The sequence below is a fragment of the Amblyomma americanum genome, chromosome 1 (genome assembly GCF_052857255.1).
Source record: "Amblyomma americanum isolate KBUSLIRL-KWMA chromosome 1, ASM5285725v1, whole genome shotgun sequence".
Lineage (NCBI taxonomy): Eukaryota > Metazoa > Arthropoda > Arachnida > Ixodida > Ixodidae > Amblyomma > Amblyomma americanum.
Window position 1 is genome coordinate 129,211,962 of NC_135497.1, and position 27,959 is coordinate 129,239,920.

Consider the following 27,959-nt stretch of genomic DNA (forward strand, 5'->3'; position numbering starts at 1 on the left):
CACTCAGAAAGCAAACCACAAAGATGAAATTTTGCCCCAGTGCTCATGTAGTGCACGCCAATTATGTTGAGCCTATGCGATCCCCCCTGTTGCGATATCATCAATGTTGCGACTTGGAATTAATCCGTAACAGTTGCTCTACTTCTGAGGTCCACGTTCAAGGAGTTGAAAGACATTCCGTTGTGAGGAATTTGAGATATGGTTGTCTGGTGGACATGCAGTGTGCAAGGGCAACAAGAGTCATTTCTTAAAGCATAAATAGTGTTCCCTTTACATCATTTGAAGTTAGAAAGCATATCCATAGAATGGAAGCCTCCCTTCCCTACTACTGTAATACACGGCAAATGTGTTTAGCCTGTGAGACCACCTGTGTTATATAGTTTCGATGTCGATTCTATAGTTGGCACCTTTTACATTGTTGCCAAGGTCGACATTCATGGAGTTATAGATGCGCCGAAGTAGAACAGCAAGTTTCAGCCAGATGGTAGTACATTTTTTAAATGAGCAGCGCAGATACCGGATGTTTTTGTTTTTCATCTGAAGAGATTTTTCTTTACAAAGATGCGAAGCACACAACAATGCGATATTTGCACGTGGATTGTACGTCATAGCGGACGTTATGTCCACGGTTGCACGCAGTTAAAAGATATTACTAGCTATTATTACCTAATAATCTTTTTGATTTGTTTTTATGGTGCAACCTTATATTGCGAAATAAAAGACCTTCAACGTTGTAGCCTATCTATTGTTTTTTTTTCTAAATGAGCATTGTGGTTTGGGATATCGTACGTGGAATTATGTGCGCAAAACGACCCGGGGCCAAAACAGACGCGTGACATGCGCCTGAAGTGGTATAGCCCGACTACAAACCGGGAGATCCTCAGTCACGAAAAAAACTAGGAGGACGCTTAAGCTTCGCCTTAAGGGTAGACGCGATAGCGCCTTCTCCTCCTTTTTTGTATTTTTGTTCCTTTTCTTTATCATTTCTCACCGATTACCAATCCACAATAATTAATTATAATCACAGTTACGATCACATTACCTATTACCAACCACCAATTACATAAAGAATTACCAATCACCAGTCATTATCTAAGTTACACTGTGCGACATACTGCGCCACAAAATACCCATACACACCATTTGTTTCAATTCAATGAGGCACCATAACACCGCCTTTCAATTCCGCGCAATTTCTGCCGCCTAACTAGCATATTTATGTTGTTTTCTTTAATTACTATAACATAAGTATACATTCCAAACACGCGTTACAGTCATACACACCACAACGCGTTCAGAACTAGATGCCCCTCTGACATGCTCGCACTAACGACCCTTCGTGGCCTCTTTCCTACATATGAACGCATGTAATAAATACCATGCCGAAAAAAAAAAAAACCTTCGTGGCCTAAGCGATGTGTGCCCGCCTGGCGCGCAGAAGGCCTGGATTTGAACCGCTATGGCGGATTTTTTTAATGATTTAATTTTATGTGGTGATATTTTTCCACACTGGTGCAAAATGACGGCCGGCGCCGGGTTTTCAGGAGAACGAGCTCCTTACGCTATCACGTGAAAGCACAGACGCATTCTAAATTATGAAAGACGCACTCCTGAATCGTAGCGTTCCTCGTTGGGTGCTCGCGACTCGGCCTCGTAGTCGTGCAGACGCACGCGGCTTCCGCTGCGTTCTTGGTGATATTCAAGCGGAGGAGACAGTAACGGCTGTCAATCTTTCTTGTCACTTTGGCTAGTCAGCCTTGGCGATGCATTTTATTACTCTGCGCTGCCCCACTGAACGCTGCGCCAGCGTCTTAATTTGTTACCGAAACACAGCAGCGTTTCTTTGGCGTCACGGCTCTGCCCTCGGAGCGTCGCCTCCATCTTTATGTTAGCGATTTGTGTACGGCGAAGCAGAGGGGCTAGGCGCCGGTCGGCACGACGCCCAAGGAAGGCTGCTTCGTTTTTTGGCCTTGAAGGGAAACTGCACCACTTTTTGAGAATTCCGCGAGACTCTAGGATTCAAATCTCTAGAAGCCGTAGGTAAAGCATGTCACGTGTTTTAGCGCTGGCATTTAAAATAGTGACGTTATCGACGATTGAATTTTAGGCTTCTCCTCAGAGCAACAAAGTAGTGCGGGGAAGCTTAGTGTGACGTCACGGAAGGTAAGATTAAAAATTACGGCTCTCGTTAACCACACCCTGCCATGCCTCGTTGGATGCTATCAAACAACGTTCGGTGGGCTTTGCCGTCGGTGGCGTTGGTTTTGTTCCTTCAAAGCAAGCGCTTATGCGTTGGAAATGTACCGGTACCTTTGATGACGTCATTATGCGTCCCCTACTTGGCACTGTTAGCTGCTGAGGAGCTTGAAGACCGCGGCGATTTTAATCGGCGATTACGTCAACATTTCAAATGATAACCTAAAAGTACTTCGCATGCTTTACTGTAAGTTTCGCACCTTCGAACCCTTTTAAGCTCATCGATTTCTATAATCTACGCAGTTGCCCCTTAAAACGCGTCTTTCTGGCTTGGAATACGGTTATACTACTTCCGGCGCATCTCGCGCGTTGGTTATGGTACGGGGTCGTTTTGCGCGCATAATTCCACGTTCGATATCTCGAAGCACAATGTAGGTACAGAAATTTTATAAAGTTGGGTTCGGTCTACGGTCTTGAATGCCTCCGATTCAGCCATATAAAATTGTGAAACTGAAAATTAAAATGTTGATTAATTAATAACAATTAACTAATCATCTTTTAATTACATACTGCCACGGAAGTCATGCGCGCCATATCGTACAGTCCACTAGTACAGACCGCATTGTAGTATCTTGCATGACTTTCTAAACAAAATCTGTACAGATTAAAAAAAACGGTACAAAACAAAAGTAGTGGGGAAGGCAGCGTTTCTCTTGTCCACCCCCAATTCGTCCTTCCTCTACTACGCTGCTAACTTCAAAGTCTAAATACTTCTTTATTATTATTATTTTAATAAAACCACTTACTACTACTACTACTTTACCAACTGAGCTACGGCGGCGGCTTTCAAATCTTTCAATTCCGGGGGTATTTATGCGGCATGTAACCTAACCTCGAGAGTGTTCCCCAACTCTGCCCTGGTCCACAGCGGCGGACGTCGTACGTTCACGACTTTTTTATTCGAGAAGTGTGCCATATGAGGCATAAATTTAGAAAGGGGAATGGAATGCAGGTGATAAAAAGTTAAAAGAAGGAGTGAAGTCCGCTAGTGTTAGGTGCGAGAACGCTTTTATGCTACATATAAGGCATCAAGACTGCCAGAACAGCTGCCCTCGCTAAGCTGTTAAGCAGACAAAGGTAGGGAAATGAGGGGCTCATTGTGACATGCATAAAAGAAAGCTAAGTCACCTGAGCGGAAAGCATAAAGGAATATTTAGTTTTCTTTTTTTAATGCTGTGTAATCTGGGGGGGGGGGAGAGATTGGAGGGCACAACCAATTGTAATGGCCGCCATCTTGAATTCGAGAAACTGAAACTCTCCCGCCATTTTGTCCGTTGACGTCATAGTCACATAGTTCCACCTCTCTCCACCATATTCGACCGTGACGTCATCAATGGCACGCGGCAGGTGGTTGTTTCTACAATGATATCGCTAGATGGCGCTACGAGTCTCAATGCGAGACGTGCTTTTTCTAGTTGATGCCACAGATGGCGCTGTGATCTCAGGGTGGTATCAGGCCACACGAAATCTCGAAACGTGATGAGGAAGAGCTGGGCTCTTACTCATCACGTTTGAGTAAGAGCTGGGAAGACGTTTTTTTTAAAGGAAATGGCGAATTGTATTAACAACTTACAGCAGAGTAAACAAAAATAAAGGAAAAAAAACTGAGCATAGTGGCAACAACCACTGCCCCGTTTCAAAGGGGACGCTCCTACCTTCCATCCATCCATCCATCCATCCATCCATCCATCCATCCATCCATCCATCCATCCATCCATCCATCCATCCATCCATCCATCCATCCATCCATCCATCCATCCATCCATCCATCCATCCATCCATCCATCCATCCATCCATCCATCCATCCATCCATCCGGTAGCAGACCCCACGAAATCTCAAAACGTGATGAGTAAGAGGTAACGTTCTTAAAATCTATTGGCTAACCCGTGCGTGATTGGTCTGGCTCTACAGCTGAGACAGGGACTGACTCTTGTCAGCCTAGCTTGCTAATAGCAGGGACCCCGTGATAGCATCTTATACAAGAGCTTTTTTCTTAGCAGGGAGAATGAAGGGTAGCACGCGTAAATGTTGTCTTTTCCACAAATGTTAAGACAGCTGAGCATTTATCGCTGCCTGCAGAGTATGAAGTCCGCATCGAATGAGTGTAGTTATTCCACTAGTTCTGAAGGAAAATAAAATAGCACCGCTGTGATAATACCAGAAGGTTTATTATAAGTCATCAAAGCGAACTAGACAGGCAAATCTATCACTATGTTCAGTTATCAATACTAGAAGGTGTGAAAATTCGCGCAGACCCTTATTTTTAGCGCGATTAACATGCAGCTTTTGCACCTTCGCCGTTTACATTCACCTCGACAACTGCTCCGGCGCATCAATCATATTGGCCGAATTGTGCTGTTTCACTCAATTTTCGCGACATTTCGGACATCAGGAAACAATAAAGCTGCCCATTCCAGCTTTCTGAAAGCAATGAGGACGAGGAAAAAGTGCCTTATACTCTATTATACCCGTCATTGGCGGCGGTGCTGTGATTATGGACATGGAAGTAAAGTTTCGGTTTCGGTTTTTGAGAAAAGGCTTTTTTTGAAACTTTTCTGGCCTTTTTATGCATGCGAACATAGTATATACGCGCGGACGGTTTGGCGTTTTTGTACTGGTTACGTCTTCAACGTCATCCAACCTAATAGACCATTCACGGTAAGTGTGCACAGAGGTGTTTTATTGCCCCGGTCACCTAAACCGCAGCTAGCAATGCTGTGGGTATCTGCCAAGCCATAAACTTTGTATCCCCAAATGTGTGCAGCGTTGTGAGCTGAGGGAGCCATTGCGCTCTCGACCGATGTCTGCCCTTTACTCGCAGCAAAGTTCATCGGGGAGGCGCTCCTCGCGATCGTTGGCTTTTGCCTGTTACCAGGTGGAAGCCCGGCCAAAAGCTAATCTGAAACTGTGCGCTACTTAGCGCCAGGTTAGCTCCATTTGCCTAGCGTCTCTGCAAATGCACACTCGCTTCCTGCGATGAATTCCGCTTGATTTTTAATCTCTGTGCTCACCCATCTTCTGACGAGGAAGCGCTGTTAGAAATACTGTGAGATATGCGTAACTCTAGTTGTTGACGCTGGCACTCTGTACCCGTCGTACGCCGTGACACATGACACGTTTTGTTTGTGACGACAGACGCCGGAGCGAATGGGGAGAGCGTGCCCATTTTAAGCAGTGTGGAAAACATGAGAGGTGCAACTCGTCCCCCCCCCCCCCCCCCCCCCCTTTCGCACGCACCTCTTGCGCCTGTAGACCCGTCCATCCATGCAATCCGAACCGCGGCCCGCGGCGTTCGCCTGCACGCTTTTCGCTTTGAAACCCGAGTAAAGGGTGGTTAGGAAAATTGCGGGTTTACGTTTTGTTTCGCGAGACTGTTTCCCGACGAAGTGTCGCGATTGAACTTTGCTCACGCGTGCACAAACAACTTTCTCCCTATGGGTTGCGCGGTAGGCCGGGTATGCGCTTCCCATCTCCGATTGCTACATTAGAAAAAGGGCCAAAAAGTTTGGCCCAACAATTTTCTGGCGCAGAAGAAAGCATTTCAATCTGCGTTGTGTTATTACGCGTGCGCTGCATTCTATAACCGATCACCGGTTAGCGGTCACCAAGCGAGCCTTGGAATCGTTACTCATTTCAGCTGTTTTGTTACTGTCTTTTTACCTTTGCGGCAGCCCAACGTAATGTTCTTTGCATGCATAAAACCACTTAACCTGCGCAGCTCGTGTAACTCTTGAAGGACAAATTTCTATGTATTCCGGACACATTCGGGTGTGAAGATAATGAGCGTGTTGTCCCTAGCTCACCGCGGCTTTGAAAAGGCGCAGCTGCAGCCGCTACGTTCTGCCCGGCCTTTTCAATCAATCAATCAATCAATCAATCAATCAATCAATCAATCAATCAATCAATCAATCAATCAATTAATCAATTAATCAATCATTTTATTTTCATCACAAAATGATGAGGGTTGGTTCAGGCAAAAAGTGGAAACAATTTCCACTTGAAAAAGCCTGAACCACGCGTAATCTGCGTGCTGCCGCCATGCATGTCTCTGTTTCGATCTTAGATGAGGGAACACTGCTAATTTCTGCTCTTAATGCCGCAAGATTGTAGTGAAAGGCTTCGTCGTCTGCATAGAAGACTTTACTGGTCCAGAGCCTTTTTTGAGAACTGGCGTGCACGCACGACACTGCGATACACGCAGTCTTGGCGCGTCTTTCGTAGGGGGCATAAAAATAAGTTTTACAGCGGTCCGCATTAAGCTTTGATTGGGTATTTTATTGGAGTGCCGTCCTCAACAGCCTACAGCGGGGATCAGGGGTGTGACGCGATTCTTCACGATCGTTTTCTCGTCGCGCAGAACGAATACCATGTAGGATCGATCTTGGCTCTCGGAATTGAAAGCAGAGAAAGAGTGCTTCTTAAAATACGTACCATAATATTATTATTGCAACGTTATATCAAAGTTAAGAATTGTTCATAATACGAATTCAAACCTGCGAAAATTGCCTTTCTATAATGTGGTTTACAGCCAAGGAATGCATTACGTTTATAATATAAAGTGCACGCGTAGGGAACATGAGCAGCTTAAATTTTTTTCTCAGTTCCCATAACACTATTTTTTTTGCGCATGATGCGTTTTCAATATTCTCAAAGATCGCCGACATCAGTGTAGCGACTATAGGTGTAATAATGCTTCGGAGGAAAGCAAGTGACACGCTATTTTCAATTTTTAATTTTACAAAGTACGCGCATGTCAAGCTTCTAGCGCTTTGCTGGGGGCGCTTCAGTAATGTTGAATTTTATTGTTTTCAGGAAATGCTCTCGAAACAGGATTGCACGGCGACAAAACCATTTCTGAAAGCTAACAGGGTGAAAGGAAATTGCCCAGGCACTGGATAACTTGAACCCGAGCATTTATTCTGAGAACTGAAAAATCAAGAAATCCGCACAATAAGCACTCGGGCGTTTAGCTGGCCTCTGTGCCATCTTTGCACCCTGGTTCGTTCAAACCCTTTTTTGTTGCCATTATAGTAGTACTGAGTCATTTTTTTTTTTGGGGGGGGGGGTTGGTGGGGGGAGGGGTATTGCTGGGTTCAGTGTAGATCTGCATTATCTTTTTTTCCCGTTTGCGTTTGCTTCTCACATGTTACTCGTGCAGCAAATTCTTGGGCTTCAGTGTTACTAACATGGAGCACAGCTTGGCGGCACTCCTTCCAAAAGGGTTTAAGATGCAGCTCAGTGAGAAGAGCCCTCCTCCGTCGTGGTCAGTGCTGCCACTTTTAGCTCTGGTGCTGTAGGCAGATCCAGCTTGGTCCGTGTTTGTAAAATCTGCCTGCATGTAAGTGCATTGGGATGCTGCAAGCACAGTCAGCACCGCTCCCTTTTTTCTGTTTTTTTTTCATGGAAGGTACTTTCTTCGTAACAAATGCATTTTTTTTAGAAATGGCATTTGTGGCTAGAACAAACTCGTTCGTTTTTTTATAGATACTTCGAACTTTCTTGAACATTAGTTTTAACTGTGGGGAAACTGTGGAACAATGTGCGATAATGTAATGAACATATTGATGGGAATGATATAGTCTTCCGAGGCGTAGCAAGATCTTGGTTTTAAAGTTTGCCCTGCTCTGGCCGAGTAGTTAAGGCTGCAATAGAAAACCAATGGGGGTGCGTTTCTGACAATAAATGGCAAAGAACTACAAGCGTCTCGAGGAGGGATCTGCGGGTATATTGATTGTTACGGTGCAATCTTAGGATATCCCCCCCCCCCAAAAAAAAATAAAGCGTCCGTAAACAACTTTTCATTGAAAAAAAAAAATGTGCTCGTCCAGAATTTCTGGGCATGCGTACGCATTAATGGAAACTCATACTGAAACATGAAAATGTTGTTGAACTGCTAAAATATTGAAATATCGACGAATTTCTGTTGTGCTGATACCAATTTTATCACTCACATTGCAGTGTTATCCAGCACCTACATTTTATTTCCAACAATCCAAGTACCTAAACGTCAATGCTCGAAAAGAGCCTGATGACCTTGTAACAAATAAATAGATGCAACTTAATGAATTCCCCTCTCTCCTTTTCCTCCTGTCGCTTCCCATCCTATCTCTGTCTTCACTCTCCCTCCCCCTCAGTGGTTTCTCTCTCCACTTTGTCTTGTGCCAACCGTGACAGGTGGGGGGCGGTTCTAGGAGGCTTTAGAGAACACCGCCGACAGACACGTTTTTTCCGAAATGGAGCCTCTAATGCTAACGCATTGAAAACCGGAGCCACAATAAGATAAAAGACATTTAACAGCTTCTTTAGTATACTACGATTCAAAGAGCTTAAAGCAAGCTTCAGTGCAGGCGACCGGAATGTTTCCCTTGCTTCGTAAGTGGACGCGCTCAGTGAACCGTTCGGCGTTAGCCTGTGCTCCCTCTTTCTCGCGTAGCACGCCTTCGGTGGCGCTACTTTACTGCCACACACAAAATGTTGCTCGACAAACAGTTGTATAGCCGGCCCCGTGTTCTCCTCACGAGCTTCCCCGAAACTAGGAATGCCACAAAAAAGCGGCAGTAGTAATATTTTGGTGACGCTTTGAGTGCTGCAGTAGTGCCTGCGAAGAACCCGAGAAGAGGTCAGCGTGGCGCAGCGGGAGGTGCCATGTCGCCTGTGTCCTCGGCGTGCTGTGTATGCGCACGCGCTAGCGTAAGCGGATCCAGTTATAGGCACCGCCACCGAAGCCAACGACATGCAGTGTGGTGAGAGGCAGTGCGGACAACCCTTGCGCGGTCGTCTAAAAACCCTGGCGGCTGAAGTTGTTGACAAAATGTAAAAAAAAAATAAAGCTAAACCCTTTACCCACAAATTCAAGAAATATTGCAGATCTTCTAATCTGACTTTCTGACGCGGTTCCCATTAGAAAGATTATTACTGAAAGTTGATGTTTCTTCAACATGTGGCCTTATTTTGTTCGGAATGAGGTGAATGCTTGCAGTTCTTTCGCTTACTGGTCCTGTCAATACCGGACGAATTTTTAAATTAATCTCAATTTATCGCAACAAGACTGGGGCCGCTGATATTGCGGCTGGCTAAACTAGTAGACCATAAACGCAGCAAGAAACAAGCGTACACAAGAAAAAGAAGTTGACGGGACAGACGCTTCTTCTCGTGTACGCGGCTTTCCCCTGCGATAGTAACTACCGCATCAAGTGACATCAGTAGCTGTGCGAGCATTAGGTGCAGAAATAAATGCCACAAAGTTAGCCCCAATTACCTAAGAGTGATGCAGCAGCATTTTAACTGCCGACTTCATAGCCTGTATTCATATAGTGTCACTTTAAAGGGACTTTGCAATGAATAAAAAGTCGCTTGTAAATGTCTTCAGTGCTTAGAAATGATGCTAAGAAGCATTCACACCAAGTATGATTCTTCGAAACTGAGCCGGCAATTTGTTATGAATTAAAAAAAAAACGGTAATTTTTAAAATTCGCGGGTCGATCGGTGTGCTCGTAGTGACCGATTTTGAAACTAAAATCCTGGAAAAAAGACGTCACTGTACCCATGACGTCGCCAGGCCACCACACGCTCTCATTCGCTGGAGCCACGGCAGCCACGACGTCACGGGCACACTTCCGGTAGTCGTGACAATCGTCTGCTCGTGCCGCCGCGCGACCCTCTCGGGCAAGCGCGAGCCAGGGCATTGCCTTCGCGCATATGGTTTCAATTTTCCTCTGCCGCCTCCTTCGGTCGGGAGTTCAGGAGCCACTCGCAGTGGCTCGCCGAGTCGCTACTGTCGTCGCTGGCGTTCAGCCGGTACGGCGTGAACGCATAGGGCTCGATGCCCATCGCGGCCGTAAGAGCGAGCAGTCGCGCCTCGAGGTCCGGGTTAATTACTGCTAACTACAACAGACGACAAGCAAAGAAACCCGACGCGCGCCGCAAACACGCCGCCGACGCTGCTGCTGGGTTGCTAGGAGCGACAACCGGAAGTTGCAAAAGGAACGTCAGTGGATGACGTATTCATGGGCGGGTCCCAGTCCCAGAACTGTTTTATAATTTTTGTCTGGTGCACCGCGTGTACGAGTTGAGGTGGAGAGGAGGAGCGTAAATTTTAATCGCCAATATCTTCGGTGTTATTAATGCTAGCTTAAAAATTCTTGCGTTGCGGTGACGAGTGATGAAATGCCTATCTCTCGTCTGCTTTACGTAATCTAAATTAATTTACTGCATAGTCCCTTTAAAGGTGGCAGTTGCCCACGATAACCACTTCACAAAATTCTCGTAACAGAACTACCGGAGGTATTATTTGGCAAAGACCACCGTCTTTCTTCCTCACTTGGCACTCAAAGCGCGCAGCCGCCCACAAGGCTCCTCGAACTGGCGGACGCTGTGGGCCAGTAGCCTTACTATCCGTCGGTGGGGGGAGAACCTCTGTTATCAGGAATTTTAGACAGCTGCTAGCTAGCGCCGCTACGCCTTGCGGCCTATACCGCTTCAATGAGAGGTGTTTTTATAGCTTATCGTACACATAACGGACTGGGTTTTTGTGCAAGATTTAGGTTCTAGGTGACCCCCACATACGTAAACGGCAACGGCGTATCGATGCCTCGTCTAACATTTGTTACAGAACCATTAAAAGTTGAAACAAGGAACACCTATGGAAACGATGAAATTTTAAAGCCCTCTTGGGTGACCAAAACACGATTTTTAAAGAATCTACGCCTCCAATACCTATTTGCCAGCGGCGTCATATAGAACAGGAACGGGGCTTTCCATTGTTTAATTCGATGTTTGTAGAAACAAAAGGAAAAAATTACGTTTTGAAAGCACTGTTGCCCCATCTCACTCGTTAGGGTTGTAAGCGAATGCGTCCACACGCACGGGTACGCCGCGTCATAGCCGAGTGGCCTGACGCTGCAGCTCGCACAGATAAAGGAGTTCTCGGATGGAACCTTCGCCACAGCAGTGCAATTTTTTTAAAGAGCGAGACCTCTACTCCTCGCGGTAAGACTTCCGTTTTCGATGTGGATGTGACAATGACCTTCGATGCCTCACAAGGTCAAACCGAACTTCACTCAATGGTAGTATGGCCCAAGCTGTGGCAGTATGACCACGTGATCATATGACTATGGCCATTGAGTACCTGACCCTTGACCTTGGCATTTGATTTGAGACAGCGGGCACCACATCAACAATGGCCTTCAATGTCTGACAAGGTCAAACCGACCTTACTTGCGTGGTGGTATGGCCCAAGCTATGGCAGTATGACCATGTGATCATATGACTATGGCCATTGGGTACCTGACCCTTGACCTTGGCATTTGATTTGAGACAGTGGGCACCACATCAACAATGACCTTATATGTCTCACAAGGTTAAACCGAACTTACTTGCGTGGTGGTATGGCCGAAGCTATGGCAGTATGACCACGTGATCATATGACTATGGCCATTGGGTACCTGACCTTGACATTTGATTTGGGACAGTGGAAACCATGCTTCACAGAGCTTTTGCTCGTATAACTAAGTTCAAGCCACGGCGAACCACAGCCATTTTTTTTTCAGAGGAAAACAGAGCGGTTATTTTCTTGTCGTGCGACACGTGGCGGCGAGACGAGTGAGATAGACCACTGTCCCGAATTCCAGGTGACGATCGACGCCGCGATCACTGGGTGCCCTTGCGGATTTTTACTCAAGGTATTTCAAAGCTGGCGTTGGTGCCGGGAACTCTATGAAATTCCCTGCGAAATCTGGCCTTTGATGACCAGAATTGGAAAAGGAGACACTTGCGACCTAGCTGACAACTTTCACCTGTCGGTGCCCCTTTTCTTACCTGCGCACAAAAATCTAAAGCCTCGAAAATACAAAGGCAGTCATTGGTAACTCCGTCTGGCCTGACGCCCGGGGTTCCTAATTTTGACACCACAGATCGAAATACAAATGACGCGAAATACTGAAAGAAAAAATTAGCGGACAATTTAAATAATGTATTCATATGAGCAACAGCAACTAAAAATCTTATATAACTAAGCTATACAGGGTGTTTCAGTTACGACCTTACACAATTTTTTAAAAACAGGCCGCCGCGGTGGCTGAGTGGTTATGGCGCTCGGCTGCTGGCCCGAAAGACGCTTGTTCGATCCCGGCCGCGGCGGTAGAATTTAGATGGAGGCGAAATTCTAGAGGCCCGTGTACTGTGCGGTGTCAGTGCAGGTTAAAGAACCCCAGGTGGTCGAAATTTCCGGAGCCCTAAGCTTCTACGGTGTCCCTCATAGCCTCAGTTGCTTTAGGACGTTAAACACCCATAAACAAAACAAACAAAAATAGAATTTTTGAGTTTGAAGAGCGCTTTTTCAGCATAGCATTATTAGCGGTGTAGTATGTACATCAGAATGCAGCTAAGACGTGCTAACTAGCAGGCTCGTTAACTAATATTGAAATTTTGGCTATTTCGACGCGTTACGTGCATTGGAGAAGTTGCTTTGCCTGCAAGCTTCTCGACAGCGCATGTGTTTTGGTGCAGTGAAGCCGAAATTTGTTGGGCAACAGCGCCAAGGGTAACCGCGTTTTAAAATTCTAGAAACTGACGTGGATATTATTTACGGTGGGCTACACGCCTTTCAATAATTAATGAGCCTAAGAGTAATGTCAAAAAGTTAACTATTCAATATTAGGTAACTAGCCTGCCATTTAGCACGTCTTAGCTGTATTCTGATGAACTATACCGCTGGCAATGATATGCCGAAAAAAAAAAAGCGCTCTTCTAACTCAAAAGCCTACTTTTAAAAATTGCGTAAAGTTCTAGGTGAAACACCCCGTATACGTGCACTAGGTACGCTGCAGATTTTCTTTGAAATAAGCTGTCCAATGGCTCTCTCTTGCCGGCAGTGATGAGATTCGGTGACCGCTGTTTGCCAACCTACGTTGGGGTCGACTATGATTAGCTGTAAAATAACACGGTTCGATAACAAGGTGAGAGCGAGGGACCCTTCACCGTGCGTGTCTGAACTCGGGGTCGATACGGGAACTAAAGGCGCCGGCCAGGGAGGGGGGAAAAGCAAAGAGAAAGAGCCCACAAGAAAGTCTCGCGAACCAAGATAGCATCACGCAGCGAACGCTGGGAGGGAAGAATAAAAAAATGAAACAAAACATAACGCCGGAAGAGATTGGGGGGGAAGGGTGGGTGGCGCGGGAGAGGATAACGAAGAATGTCGAGAGCTTGTTATATATGCCGGAACGGAACATCGCAGGGGCCTGCGCACCGCTACGGCGAGCAGCGAATAAGCAAAGTGCGCGCGAGAAAAGCGAAGCGCGCGTGAGCGATCGATGTTAACAAAGAACGCATTAGATAATTAAAACCGGGAGGAGGCTTCTGCTTAATTCAGAGGTAGCTAATCAAAACAGCGCAAGACTAACCGGCCTTTTTAATCTTCCGCGCCCATTAAGAAAAGTGTCTGCGCGCACTCCAAGAAGTGCGGCCGCCTCTCTTGCTGCGGACCATTTGACAGCAGCGGGACGACGTGGAGTTCGCGCGGTCCCCTCTCGGCGGAGGGGACGCCAGGACCGCCCTTTCCTGGCCGCTTGCCTGCCTGCCTGCCTGCCCGCCTACATGCGACACGGGGAAACGCGTGCGGCGCCAAGCTTAGCGCAGAAAAATGTCTAGCTCCGAGTGCGCGGGAAAAAAATGTGGTCGAGAAGACTGCACGCCTTCACAAAGCAGATGGGTGAACAGAGACGAAGAACAACAGGAGGAGGGGGATTCCCCCGGACGGAGGAATGCGCTGATGCGACGCCACTGCCGCGGAGTCGGCTCAGACACTGCTGGCTCACTTTATGCGCGTTTTCACCCCCCCCCCCCCCTTATTTATTCTCTAAACTATGTGCGCACGCAACTGCAGTGTTAAGATGTACGTTATTAACTTAGTTTGTTCACTTACTGTTTTCTATTTCTGAAATCAGGGGATGTGGTTATGTTGTAAACTTCCTTATTCCCTGGGCCGCCTTGAGACAGACCGTTTCCGGAGATGAAGAACCGCTGGGTTGCTGCAGCAGTGTCTAATGTCGACATGCCTGAAGGGACGAGCTTAGAGGCTTTAGGCGCACATTTGTGTGTCACTCTGTCAGCGTTGCACTGTCAGTGGCATTTAGGGCTGTTTATCCGCTTCCCTCTAGGATTTGAGTTTGGTAAATTCCCTACCTCTCCTCTTTCCATTTTCCATCTTTTCCCTCTCTCTCTCTGTTTTGAGTCGTTTTCTGAGACATTTCTATTCTGGGCAACTGTTTTAAAAAATTGCACGTTCTGAGATAATCAGCGACATTGGCTGTTGCTCAGCCGGTCTAATTTCGCATTCAGAGGCGTAGCCGCTGGCGTAAGAGCTCTCGCAGCTTGCCGTAGGTTCTTGCGTATGACAGGCCTCTCCTAAGGCAGGGTGGAGCTCCGTTCTTTTGCGCCTGGATTCACTCCTCCGAATGTGAAATGAGCGAGGTGTTGTAATACAAAAAAAAAAGGCGAGCTTTCGTGACTCTTATGAAATTGAAAGCTGTTTGGAGGTGCTGTATAATCATCTGAAAAGCATGATCTCAGATCACAGAAAAAGACCGAAGTCCTTAGTTTTATTAGGCTTTCTTTGCTTCGTTGAAGCAAAGATCGGGTGGCATCCATTCGGTTATTCTTTCAATTAAAAAAAAATGGAGGGGGACACTTACGCTCCGCCTTAAGGGTATGACGCGACAGCGTCAATGGTTTAATGCCCATATGTGCGGAATTGGTCATTTTCTACTTTACAGTCATGGATCCCTTTGAGTCCTCATACAACTTCTGGTGCAGTGGTGCAGCGGTTAAGCGATGCGCCACTACCCCCGCGATGGCAGGTGCTGCCACCGGTGGGGCTTGTGCGACCCAGGTTGCTCTTCCCGAGCGACCTCTTGTGACCAATCATTAATTTACCTGCCACCTGCCACGGTGGTCATTTTGCTCACAGTCCGGTGGGCAGGTTGCGATGACGCCACAGGGTCACGTGACCGAGGTGGCCCACATAGGTTGCTTCTCCGGAGATTTTTCGCTCACAACACCGCCGCCGCCGCCGACGGCCACGACGTCACATGTTCTGCAGAGCAGGAGCCTTAACGCTGTCGTGTTAAAAACAGTCGTCGTCCTGAAGAAACGACGGCGACAAATTATTATTTCTGCGCCGCAAGGAAAACTCTCGATAAAGACTACAGGTTTTAGTGACGCAAACCGAGAGTTTAGAAGCACGCGCTAACCTGAATTTGTACAAGTTGTGGAAATTCCTCAGAAGGCTGCAAGTCAAGAATGCTGCCTAAGTGCAGGCTTTGATACCAGCGTGGCGCGTGAGGACGCCGCTCGACATCATCTGGAGCTGCTTATTCCACGGACGGTCCGATAATCGGAGCAGATTTGCCTCTGCGTCATAGGGAGAGCGCAAAAGAAGACGAGCGCAGCCCTTTAAGAGCAATGCGACAATCGTCATTGTGAAGCTACGCTGGAGCACAAACCGCGAGGAAATTCGGTCGGCAACCTGATGAGGTTCTCAAGTTCCTACAATTCGGCAGAGAAAAATAACTTCTCCACGAGACTGTTGAAAATTTTTGGCACTCTCAAACACGTAGAACTTACCATCATTACGCTTGAGTTGAGACCGAAAGCCGTCCAGTTTTCATATTGGCATCAATTGCCTAGCGTTTGTTATCTGACCGGAACTAGTGCACTGGCAAAACCGGGATTTGTCATTCTAGGCTATATGTCGTCAATTTTCATTGCGCCAAATAGTCAAGAGCAACGAGAAATTGACAAACAAAAGGACGCCTTAAATTGATTAATTGAACAGACAGACAGACAGACAGACAGACAGACAGACAGACACAGACAGACAGACAGACAGACAGACAGACAGACAGACAGACAGACAGACAGACAGACAGACAGACAGACAGACAGACAGACAGACAGACAGACAGACAGACAGACAGACAGACAGATAGACAGATAGATAGATAGATAGATAGATAGATAGATAGATAGATAGATAGATAGATAGATAGATAGATAGATAGATAGATAGATAGATAGATAGATAGATAGATAGATAGATAGATAGATAGATAGATAGATAGATAGATAGATTGATTGATTGATTGATTGATTGATTGATTGATTGATTGTCGTCATGAATGCTTACAGTAGCTTCCACACGAACACAGAGATGTGACATGCAGCCAACGCTTAGGCAGACAAGGTGCACAGTACATTCTAGATTTAAAGGGCGTCTCCAGAGGATTTTAGATCATTTTGAGTTGACTTTTGAGTTACGTTTTTTTTTGCCTCCCTGTCTTAACTGCGATTAATAGTTTCTCAAAATAATGAGGAAACAATTTAGAACAGAAAAAAATGAGAAACTCGAAGCCGAAACTGGGTTTCGACCAAAGTACGAAGACACAATAGACCTGCAAATGACGCCACGAATACTGTCACAAAACCTCTTGTGTACGCGTTCAATTACCAAGCTGGCGAATGTAATTGATAACTTTGATCATTACTTTTCTGAAATGAGGAAAAACAAGCTCGAATTTTTTTTCCTTCAGCAAACGCAGAGCGAATAACAACGGGCGTACAACTCGTTACCTCACTCACCCAAGGTTTCCCCCAAAAACCACGCCCCCGAAACGGGAAAGTTTAAAATTAATTCCGCTGAAGCTCCCGCCGGCAAAGCCTACAGTGAAAGTTGCAGTAATGTGCGTGTACATAAAATTATTTCTGCAGAGACACTTCAGACTGCTTACGTGTGGGAATGCGAAAGTATATGCCGTGGACGCAAGACGTAGACGTTTGGTTGCGGTTAGCGAACTGAGTTCGTTTCAGGCGATGAGTATTTTTTTGTTCGAAGTATGACACCGTCCACACACACACGCACGCGTATGGCACCACCCGGAACGCTATACGACGAACGATTTCATCACAGTTTTGACACGAAAGTCTGGGAGGTACATATATGAAGGTGCATATATCGTCGCTTCGATTACTTGTCACAAGGTAGCCTCCAACTTGACTAGCGGATGTGAAATATATGCAACCATAAATCGTATGGCACCACCCGGAACGGTGTACAGCAAATGGTTGCGTCACAGATTTGGTACAAATGTCTGGAAAACTTGCGCCACGTGGAGGTCGGCCAGCGGCGAGCATATATAGACGAAGGACATGTTTAGGATTGTCTGAAGCTGCGGTGCTCGGATTTCTGCATTAAAAAAAAAAAACCGCAGTTGGCCCGAAGGTGTCCGATTTGAGTTAGTAAAAATCGATTTGTGGCTCCTGCAAGGTGTGTTGACGTTTGTCCGGAAGCAAAAGCTGCCGAGAAAATTGCATGTAATAGCTCTCCCGCTACTCGATTCTAATTCGTGAAGTCTGCACCAAAACGACGACTGACTCCGTGATCACCGTTTAGATATGAATGACGGTGTAGCCTGGCTTCCGGGATGTGCGTACCGCAGTTCAGTTCAGTTCACCTTTCTTTACAACATTTCACAATGCTGACATGCTTCCATCATAAAGAGCTGTAAGGACAGCTTGACCAGGCCAGGGAGTCGATGGCAGGCAAATCGGCCGGTAATATGGCGACATCTGCATTTAATCCCCCCCCCCCCCTTTTTTTAGCATATAAGTGCTCAGTTTTAAGTCCAAGCGGCATCTTTATCGTTGGAGTGCGTAATTTACCCGTATAGGCCAAAATCAGTTGGCGTCATTGTTAAAGTTGTGTTGTGTCGAACAACTCTAGTCGCGCGTATCTGTTGACTCAACAGAGTTCGTGCGTATTTTATATAAAGTGTGCATCACTGAGCAACAGCGAGTACACGTATTTCAGAGCAGGCAGAATTCTTCCACAAAAAGAACTCACCTAAATTATAGCTTGTGTATTGAGCTATCGTTACTATCCTCACAAGGATCACGCGCGTTTTTCAAATTCCATGTAAATAAATGCAAATTTTCTAGGGTCTAAGGGCTTACCTGGAAACTGCTACAACGTTTATCGGCTGCCATTCTGCCAGGCGGACAGTTCTTGCAGAGAGCCATGCCAGGTTTCCATAACCGGCACCGAGAGAGCATGGTTACGAAAAAGAAGCCAGAGAGGAAGCTGCTACAGAGAGTGGAAGCGGTACCGCGCAAAAGCAGCCGGTCTGCGACCGCCCCGGTGCAGTGCACGTGGGTGCGTTTCTATTCGCGGCCCTCACGCTGGCTACCCAGTGAGTTGGACCTCCCCGTTCGCACTGTGGCGGCCTGGAGTGCAGAAAATCGGAGAGGTCTCTTCCGGCGCGCGTAGCAATGATCAATACGGGCAGAAATGCAGCGCTGCTTACGGATCTGCGGCGGCCCTCGAGGCGGGAGCCTTTTATTTCCAGCGCGGCCCGAGAGTGGCCGCGGGGAGCCGTCGGCCGCCGGCGCAGAGCGCGTGGCGACGTCGAGGTGTCGCGCGCAGGCCCCTTTATAATCGAGGAAGGAAATGCCCGGCGCCCAGCGGCTCTCCTCCGGTTAAAGCGTCGCGTAGGCGTCCGCAGGGCGGGGGGGGGGGGGGGGGCAGCGGCGGCGGCGTTCATTTATTAGGGGGCGCGGGACCGGGAATGAATGCGCGCGCGTCAGGCCTCGTGGGGGAGCCGCGCTCTCCGGGGCCGTCGCCATGACGACGCGCGCCACTCGGTTTCTCTCGGGACGTATGCAAATTACTCGGGTGACAATTGGAGGGCTGCCGGACGGACGGACAAACAGGCGGCCACAGCAGGCCGCACCTTGCAGATGGGCCGCCGCAGCTCGCGCGAAGAAGGGGGGGGGGGAACCCCCCCCCCCCCATCCTCCCAGCGCATGTTAACGCTCCGCAGCCCAAGTTGGTCGCAATGAAGACTTATGGTTCAGGTGAGCGGCTCGCGAGCTCGTCCCTGCGGACGTAACCGGCGGCGCGCGACCTCTCAGGGATCTGCCGCGTATCTTCATTAGCTGTCCCCGGCGGCGCGCAACGTCGCCTCGGATCATTCCGCGCTGGATCTCGGCTGCTGCCTTCGCGCCCTGCTCGATCTGTTCGGGCGCCACCTGCCTTATTCGGCCCTAATCTCCCCTGGCACGAGCACGGCTGCTCCGAAGACGAGCAATGAATTGCGCCGCTTGGTCGCGTCTGCCGCGCGTACACGCGGGACTCCGATCGGCGCCGGCCGTGTTCTTCGAACATGCTCGGAACACGCTGTGCCCGCGCGCCGAACACGCCTCGGCGCGTGCACCGCAGGGATGGAGACGGATGTGACGTGCCGAGCTTCGACGCTGTGCGCGTTGCGCGAACAGACGCTGCCGATGGCCGAGAAACTCACCGCACACTTGCAGCAATCTTGCGCGTGCGAAATCTTGCAATTACATTCTGTAACTTTTTTAACGGCACTTCAAGGCCTTGCTATATGTATAGCGCTCATACAGCAGATGATCGAGTTGCGAAGATGGTCTTCGGTTACGAGGGTCATGACCATGAGAAATATGTCTGTTCTGTGGTCTATAGGATTATTTGACGGGGAAGGAAAAAGTTTACAAATCGCGTATCCTAGTCATTAGGGTTGCGTTACATAAGTCACTCTTAATCATCTTAACCAACGATGACAGTTCATGGCACACCCGCAGTGAAAATTGAGCTGTTTGCTGCAGTCACTGTAAAGTATAAAGCTTTATTTTTTAATATAAATCTTTGAGAGCCCAAGTGCTAAGTATGCAAATACTATCTTATCACTTCTCATTAAATCAGCTAAGCAGCGAGGAAACAGCTAGAAGATACCGCCTGTTTTTTATACTTTCCGAATTAGTCTTGATCGTCATGCGTACACTGAGACACATCTGCTACGCCGATAACAGCTGATGCATATTAAATGCCAGATAGTCACTTGTAGTCGCTTCTAGTTGAATCCTAAAAGCCATCTTCATTGCCGCGCCGAAGAAGATCGTCCGCTTGCAGGGGAGTAGCTGTGAAGGATTATGGGCGCCATTGTTGGTAAGGCTGTATGCAGTAAAGCCCCCTTTCAACATCCTCCCTAGGGTGTGGTCGCTTGCACATTGTTTCTTGTAAACACAATCAAGTAAAAATAGCGTCTAAAAAGCGCAAAAGGGGCTATGATGGCGACTGTAATGACTATCTGTGAGTTATTTCAGGCTAGTCTGTCGCGATACACCGACTTCTGCTTCGACTGTACTGCTGTATGCCGTTTACAATAAAGACGCGCTTATTGACATTTGTGCTGCGCAGTCCTGGCGTGCTTGCGCATGCACTGTCGAACCTGCAGACCGCTCAGAGTTGTTGGAGAACCGGGGTAACTAGACAAAGAAAAGTTCTGGTTGCCTTCCGTCGACGAAGCATGTGGTGGGTGGGACAGTGCGCTGTCGACATTGTTCCCCTCTTACCTCGTGCGCCACGGCGGCGTGAAAATCCAGCGCGAGGCACGACAAAAAAAAAAAAAGAACAGTTGCACCGTTGCCCCAATAAAAGCTGAGCTGCCGCCACGCGAAACAGGAATAGGTCTTCGTAGTGGCAAACAAGCGATGGAGGCACTGAAATAAGTTAGGAACCCGCGCGACCGAAGCCAGCTAGAGGCGCTCCGAAACGCTAGAAGTTACTATAGGAAGTGCAGTTTCCCCTTCTTCCCGTGAGCAGCTTCGGAACGCCATGAAGGCCACCAGATCTCATCCTATACGATCCAGCGTGCAGCGAGACTATTATTGGCGGAGGCCGAATGATAGCGGTGAGAACTTGTTAGAACTGCTGCTTGCAGATCTTTCAGTGCTTTCAGACCTCCGGAGGGTAACCCGTATTGCATTTCTTTTGTCAAAATGGTGTCAATGCTGCTGAGCTTGCCGTTACGCTACGTGCGAGGGCGTCGACGTTCGAAGGTCCCTGCCCGGCAATGCCATGTCGCCCCCAGGCCGCACCTCGTGCGTCTCGGCATACACGCGTGGTACATGCTGCGTTATGCGGGAGCACATGCTCTTGGGACCCGGGAGAGCGCTGAGGTGGCGGCCGTCCCGAGTCCGGGGAGCGCTCCGCGAGCTGCCGACAAGCGTGGCTCACCGCGGCTGCAGTCCACGTTGCGGTGCAGCAGCAGGCTGTGCAGGCTGTCGACCGCCAGGCCACAGCCGTCGCACCGGAACGGCAACCTGTCCTCGTCCTCGCCGCCTGCCCGGACCGCATCGCCCGAGGCCTCTGGTCCCTGGGCCAAGCCTGCGACGGAGCCGACGAGGAACACACATGCACGACGCTAGAAGTCAAGTCTCCGCGTGCGCTGCAGGTGCCCCGGGTGACAGAGCGTCTGTGACGGAGCTTATTGCGTGAAAAATGGCGTCAAGCTTCGCTCTTTCATCGGAGCCGCAAAGGGAAGAAAATTTTAAAACTCTGTAGCGTAGCAAAGAAGCAATGACACAGCGGCAGAAACAACGAGCGCTAACTTCCAACCAACTCGCGCTGTTCGCTTCTCTTGCTATGGCGTTTGCCTTCTCCTGCGATATACACTGTTTCAAAAAGTGTGCACCGATAGGAAGAGAAGAGCTTATTACGCAATGATTCTTTCCCACCGATAGTATAGCTGTGACATGACGCCAGGGCTGACAGCTGCAAAAAGCAATTGCTCTGGTGTCGAAGGCCGAGCTGACCAATGGCAAAGGGGGAAAAAATGGATCGCGGTAACTAGCCTCGACTCACGGCCCCAGGATAAAACAGGCTTATAGCACGGAACGGGAGAAGGGGAGGGGGGGAGGGGAAGCTCGCTTTCAGGCAAAAGCTGATTGAAGCAAAGAGGTCCAAGCGAGAAATTTTCTATTGTATAGCCACACTGAACCCTCTCTTGCCTTCTGCGAATAAAGTTTAAAAAATATGCATGGCGAATATGAGCGCACGAATGATGCCGATGTGCTTCGAGCCTGGCGTGCCCAACTAATATTTCTGGCCTTTGTATGTGTCCTCTGTGCACTTATACAAATTGTCGCTTGCGTAAACAGTGACTGCCTTCTAAACTTTCCACCTGACGCCACTTCTGCCATTCCGACTCATTCAGTAACGCTGCGGAAGTATGCATACGGAGACAGTCTGTATGGAATCACAACAAGCCTTACAGAATTCCGCATAGAAGTTTACCACAGCGGCACTGTGATGCGGCAAAAACTCAGAGTGCTCAGGCGAGATTATTACAGCTTCATTTCAAAACAGCTTCCATTACCCGCTTGCAGTGCCATAACGGGAGGAACCGCTTTGAAATTAAGATGCAGCGGAGAGCGCGAGCAGAGCTGGCCGGTCCGTCAGCTGGCCGCTCCTCACATACCCTCCAATAAATGTGGGCGCGTCCCCGCAAGCTCATTACCTCGCAAGGACAGTGCAAAAAGCAGAATGTACCGGCTGTTAGGACGCACTTTTTCAGCCACTATCAATAACCCGAATGAAAAAAAAAAATCAGTCTCCTCTAACCTCCGGCTGCCGCTTCTTTATTTCGTGAAATCTAGAAGGAAGCAGTTATAAGGTATGTGTGGTGTTGTCATAGCGGCATTTTCTGTTGTTCTTGCCTCTCTCGCTCGCGATGCAAGGGGGCAATCAACCTGACGCCGCGAGCGGCCAAAGCCGATCGCACGCTATCGAGCTGCTTGCCTCCTGCCCGCTGGCGTAATGCACGGCGGCGGTCGGTGACAAGTGTCGGTCGACTGTCGGCGAGGCACGGATGAGTGGCTGCTCTGTTAAGCATAGCCCGTCCGGCGCCACTCGAGAGAGAGAGAGAGAGAGGGGGGGGGGTGCCGCTGGAGCCCAGCGGACGATTCCAGGCTGAGGCCTTGTGACCGCGGGCGGCGTCGCCGGTGTCAGCGCCGGAGCGCGGTGACCTGAGCCCGGGGCGCCGGGAACTTCTAATCCCGGGGCCTGATTGCACGGTTTTACGGCGCGCATTCAGCGTCAGCCGGGGGCTAAGCCGCGGCGACGCGAGGTCGGTCCCCGGGGGCCTCCCAGCAAGACGGCTGCACCTCGAGACGCCTTGCTCGCCGCCGAAAGCCGCACTAAAGCAAAGCGGACAGCGGCAAAGAGCTCTCTGAGATGTCATCCATCAATTGGAAACAGCGCCGAAGCGCGCTCCCCGACGCCCACTCTTTCCGCCGGGCGACGGTAGAAGCCCTGGGCAAAAAACAAGCCGTCCCCCTGACGGCGAGACTTATAAATCACGATCCGCGGCTCCCCTCCCTCGCCGCACCGCTTCTGTTGCGTGCGGCCAGGGCGCAGGCTGCGTGGCCGACCCTGGCCGTCGGGGGAGACCGCCGCTCGGACATCGAGCCCGGGGGTGGGGGGGATCGGTCGGTTGCTGCCGCTGGCAAAGCGACGCACCGCACTGACGTGAAGTTTTCTTCCGTCCTTGGCCGGCGCTCACATTTCCGCCGCACGATTGCCTTCGTTACCATTTAACGCCTCCCCGCCGTCACAGTTCTTTTCAGCGAGTTTTGAACGACGCGCCTTCAAAAGTGTAAGCAAGAGGACTGTCTTCTCGTCGACTATATGAAAATGCCATTTACGCAGTGGTCTACGACGCACGGCTTACCCGCCCGCGATGCACAAGACAAGAGTGTTAAAAGGCGCGCCCATCATGCGTGACAGCGACTTGGGCGTGTTTTTTTATTTCGAAAGAATAAAACAAAACCAAAATGCGTCTAAAATAAACTTGAATCATGTGCGCCCCTCTCCTGCCCCGCCTGTGCTCGTGCTGACTTTTCTTGCTGTGCTGTCGATTAGAACAAAGATGGATTTGCCTCTCGGAACGTCCGCAAGGAGCAGCAGTAGGGCCAGACGCCGTCACCTCCTGCGAACCTGCTGACGGGCGCCTGATACGGCGGGGGCTGCGGTACAGAATGGCTGGCTGCACGCATTCATTTTCTGTCGTCTCGGCAGAGGGTTCGCGCTCGTTGATCCGCATCAGAAACGTCGACGATGTGGACACAGCGCGCTGTCGGCGTTGGTAATAGGCAAGTGACCCCTCGCGTCCATGCCTCGTGTCGCTTCCGATCAGGGGGTGCCCGGAAACCGGCTGTGTGCGAGGGCAGATGACCGCAGCCTCGAACCCCGAGACGTCCACGGGGACGTCCGTGCACCGCAGACAGATGAGCCAAACGGTGTGCGGACTTCGACGCGTTCTAGGGGCGGCAGGCGCCACGCGCGCGCACCTCGAGAGGGGTCATCCGTCACTGGGCGCCGCCGCGGCGTGGTACAACAAAGGGGCACATCGCCACCCCAACATGCCCGCCTTCCAATTCGCGGCCGCTCGTGACAATCAAAGCCAGACACCGCGCACTTTGACTGCCACACCGGCGGCGATGCGCAGGCGCCCGATTGCCTCGTCCTGGCTCATCCAATCCTAGCTCGTCGATCAGCGCCTGCAGGTACACGCGGTCGAACGATAAACCAATCTCCGGCAAGTGTCGTCAGCTCAGTACAGCGACAGAGTGTGTTTTCGGAAGCTAACCGGCTCTAGATAACGGTTGCCGCGTGGCGTTTCCTTCTTGATGTCCACGTGTTCTCCAACTTCTATTCCATGTCACGGCGCACAAGATAATATACTAGCTCCATGGTGAGAACCTTCCCTTAGAGCCTTGCCTTACAATATAACCTTAACCTTGCCGTACAGCCCTAGGATCACGGACAACGCCACAGGCACGACAAAGTTAAATTACTTTCACGGACACTCCAACTCTACGTTCCGCACCTGGAACTCACGCAGAAGTAAAAGGCGACAAGGATAGATTGATTTTTGCGGCTTCGGAACCAGCAAATCTTCCCTTTGGCTTCAAAGCTGCCTTGGTAAGCAGCAAACACGCTTTCTGTCAAGAAGCCTTTGGAAAGGTAGTTTGATCGAGATGTGCTCCACTCTTCAGAAGCCCACGCAGCAGCGAAACGAAAAAGTGACAGCTAAGTCAGATTCAAATACGCAATGGGAAGGCGACCAATGTAAAGCGAAAGGCAAAAGCTCCCTGATGTCGGTTATTACTGCGCGAATGAGACACGACAGGAGAACAGGAACAAAAACGACAACACCGTTGTTCCCGTTCTCTTGTCCTGCTTCAAAAGCGCAGTATACTAACCTTTTTTCTGCAATGAACCAACTAGCCAGCCAGTACGTTTTACTTCCCCTGATGTCACAGCTTTGCCGTATCAATTCGTATTATCCTCAGTAAAGTTTTGCTTTCAGTGAGACCAAGGTAATATGGTAAAATGATCGAAGGGCAGGAGTTGTTAAGCGGAGTACTGACAGGCATGTAGCCCCTTGGCTACATGCCTGCCATGCCTGCCAACGAGCTTAAAAGGGCTTATCGCAGGACCTTACAGCCATATAAGGCGCCCTTAAACTTCTGGTCCATTCAGTAATGAGTCTTTGGTGCTATGCAGCTCCAGACACCCGTTCAAGCACCCTCTAGAAGTCGGTGATAGGCAGTAAACTAAATGAAACGAGAAAATTTTCGCTGATCAGTCGATTGAAGGTATTTTAGAATCTTAGAGAATTTTATTAGGTAGTTTTATAATTTTGACTGAATACCTCTAGGACGTATTCGAATGCCTTTTTTGCTTCGTTTCGTTTATTTTACTGCGATAGCAGTTGTAGGGCCATTCCAAAAAATGCTGGCGTCGGCATCTGAGACCAAAAGCTGCACCTACCCCCTCAGTCACGCATCCAAGAGAGGGCACGAGTGAGCCCCCCCCCCCCCCCCCCCCCCCGAAATCGAGCTTGCCCCCTCCTCCCACCACGCCAGTGCTCTTGTTAGGCTTGACCCTCACCCGCACAAGAATTTACCTCGGGCCCCTCTAAAAAACAAATCCTAATCCTGTGTACTTACCTGTCCTGCGCACAGGTGCAGGGCGCGGAATGTCGGGCAACGAGCCAACGACCCTCCTACGGTCCTACAGATAGAGCTATAATACATATGGGCTTCACTGGGAGCCCATCTCACCGGTGCAGGTCCCAGCTCAGCTGGCTAACAGGAGAGCACCCCATGTATTTTCATGCGTATAAAAGCCCCGAAGAATACGTGGGCCTCTATGGGGTCTCGGGGCTCGGGCAAGAAAAGAACGTCTAGAGGGTACCCGCCGAACGAATCGTCGAGTCGCCGAATCAACCGTTTGGTCAGAGCTCTTTTCCCAAGCATTTCAATCCGTGTTTAGTGCCTTCCGACGAGAAATGAAAGGGCAAAATTCACCAGGCTATCGCACATCTGACGCGACAATTCTGCGGAAGCAGTTTAATTTGCCCTTCAGCATTACTTTGATGTTTTGACTCTAATGAATGCTGGTACTTAAATCGAGGCTTAACACGAGTGACGGAATTTTTCTGAAGGATGAAGGCGGGCGGAGGTGGGTCTATAGGTGGCGCAGGGAGGGTGGGCAGCCCCCTAGACAGAGGTTGGTGGGTGGGGAGTTGGTTTCTAAGGTGGTGCTTCTGGAGGGCGGCTGGCTTTCCCACTGCATCTTCGAATTCGATTTCGCCGTCGCTTTTTCGTTCCACTGCTGCGTGGGCTTCTACTCGATGGAGGCCTTGTGGAGGGTGGAGGTAGGAGAATGGTGGTGGGTGGCAGTAGGTGGAGGCTTCGCTGCAAAAGACATCAGATTTCCGGGAGGAGGGGGGGGGTACAGTAGCCCCTCTTTGGCAGTAAAACCAACGTGGACTATGGCTCAAATCGAAGTGTAGCACGCCCAAGAGAAAGCCAGGGATGAGGCCTGGGAAAGCTTGTGTCCATTGGAAAACTGGCGGGCGCCTGGCGGTACTGAGGATCGAACACTGTGGCAGGCGGATGCTCAGATCACTATAGGTCACCGCTGCGGTCGTGGTAAAGTGGTTTATGCGTCCGCCTAGCCTGCGGAAGATCGTTGGTTCAAAACCCACCACCAGACGCCCGTCGGTACAAATGGGAGTCTCCCCGGCCCAGCACCCGGCTTCCCGCATGGGTGTACACTTGGAATAGGTTTAGCGAACCTCGCTGCGCCCTTTCGGGGCAAACCCTATTTCGAACACCCTCAGCTTGCAAAGGTGGTTCGTGGTTTTAATTCGAGAGCTCAGTTAGTTCGTTTGTTCTATGAGAATTCAACAGATGCGTCTCAACTGTCAAAGCGAGTTTCGAGAGTTTGCCACTAAGCCGTCCCGGTCTACGGCTACCCCCCTCTGTTTAAGGAAGGGTGCCAGTGTCGGTTTCCCATCAGCGCCCTAGAAAGTGCGAAGCTTGTATCCATATCCCATAGGCCAAGCGGCTCCTGGCTTGCCGACACAAGTGGAATCGGCCTCTATGCGCACTGTCTGGAGTTCGACGAAACCTCGTTTAGACAAGGGGCCAACACTGTGTACAGAAACCAACAGTCACGACAAAAAAAAAATAAATGCAAAGTGAAACTTATGCTTCTGGAATCCACTGCAGTCAAGGGACAAAAAAATATTTCTATCATTTCGTCTTTGAAGGCGAGAAAAAAGCGGCGGCTTAGAAGCGTCCGTAATAGGCTCGCGGAAGGAGGTGCCTATCCAAGGCTGTGGCGTGGTGGCGGCGATTTTCACTTCACAAAACCATAATTTTTGCCTGAGTGCCGTGGCAAACGCTTCAGGTGCTTTTGTGCGCTAAAGTTTCGGAATCGGAAAGAAGAGAGGCGAACTGTCGACAAATGTCCAAAAAACGGGTAGGTGTTTGAAA

General features: G+C 49.3%; 1 protein-coding gene across 1 annotated transcript in view; it reads right to left on the reverse strand.

Annotated features, from left to right (window-relative positions):
• The window catches only part of L (zinc finger protein Lobe), a 170,001-nt gene that overhangs the window by 112,426 nt on the left and 29,616 nt on the right, over positions 1 to 27,959 (reverse strand). Inside the window, exon 3 of the mRNA XM_077646882.1 lies at positions 21,346 to 21,495. Coding sequence (XP_077503008.1) covers positions 21,346 to 21,495 — 150 coding nt within the window. The remainder of the gene's footprint in view (positions 1 to 21,345; positions 21,496 to 27,959) is intronic.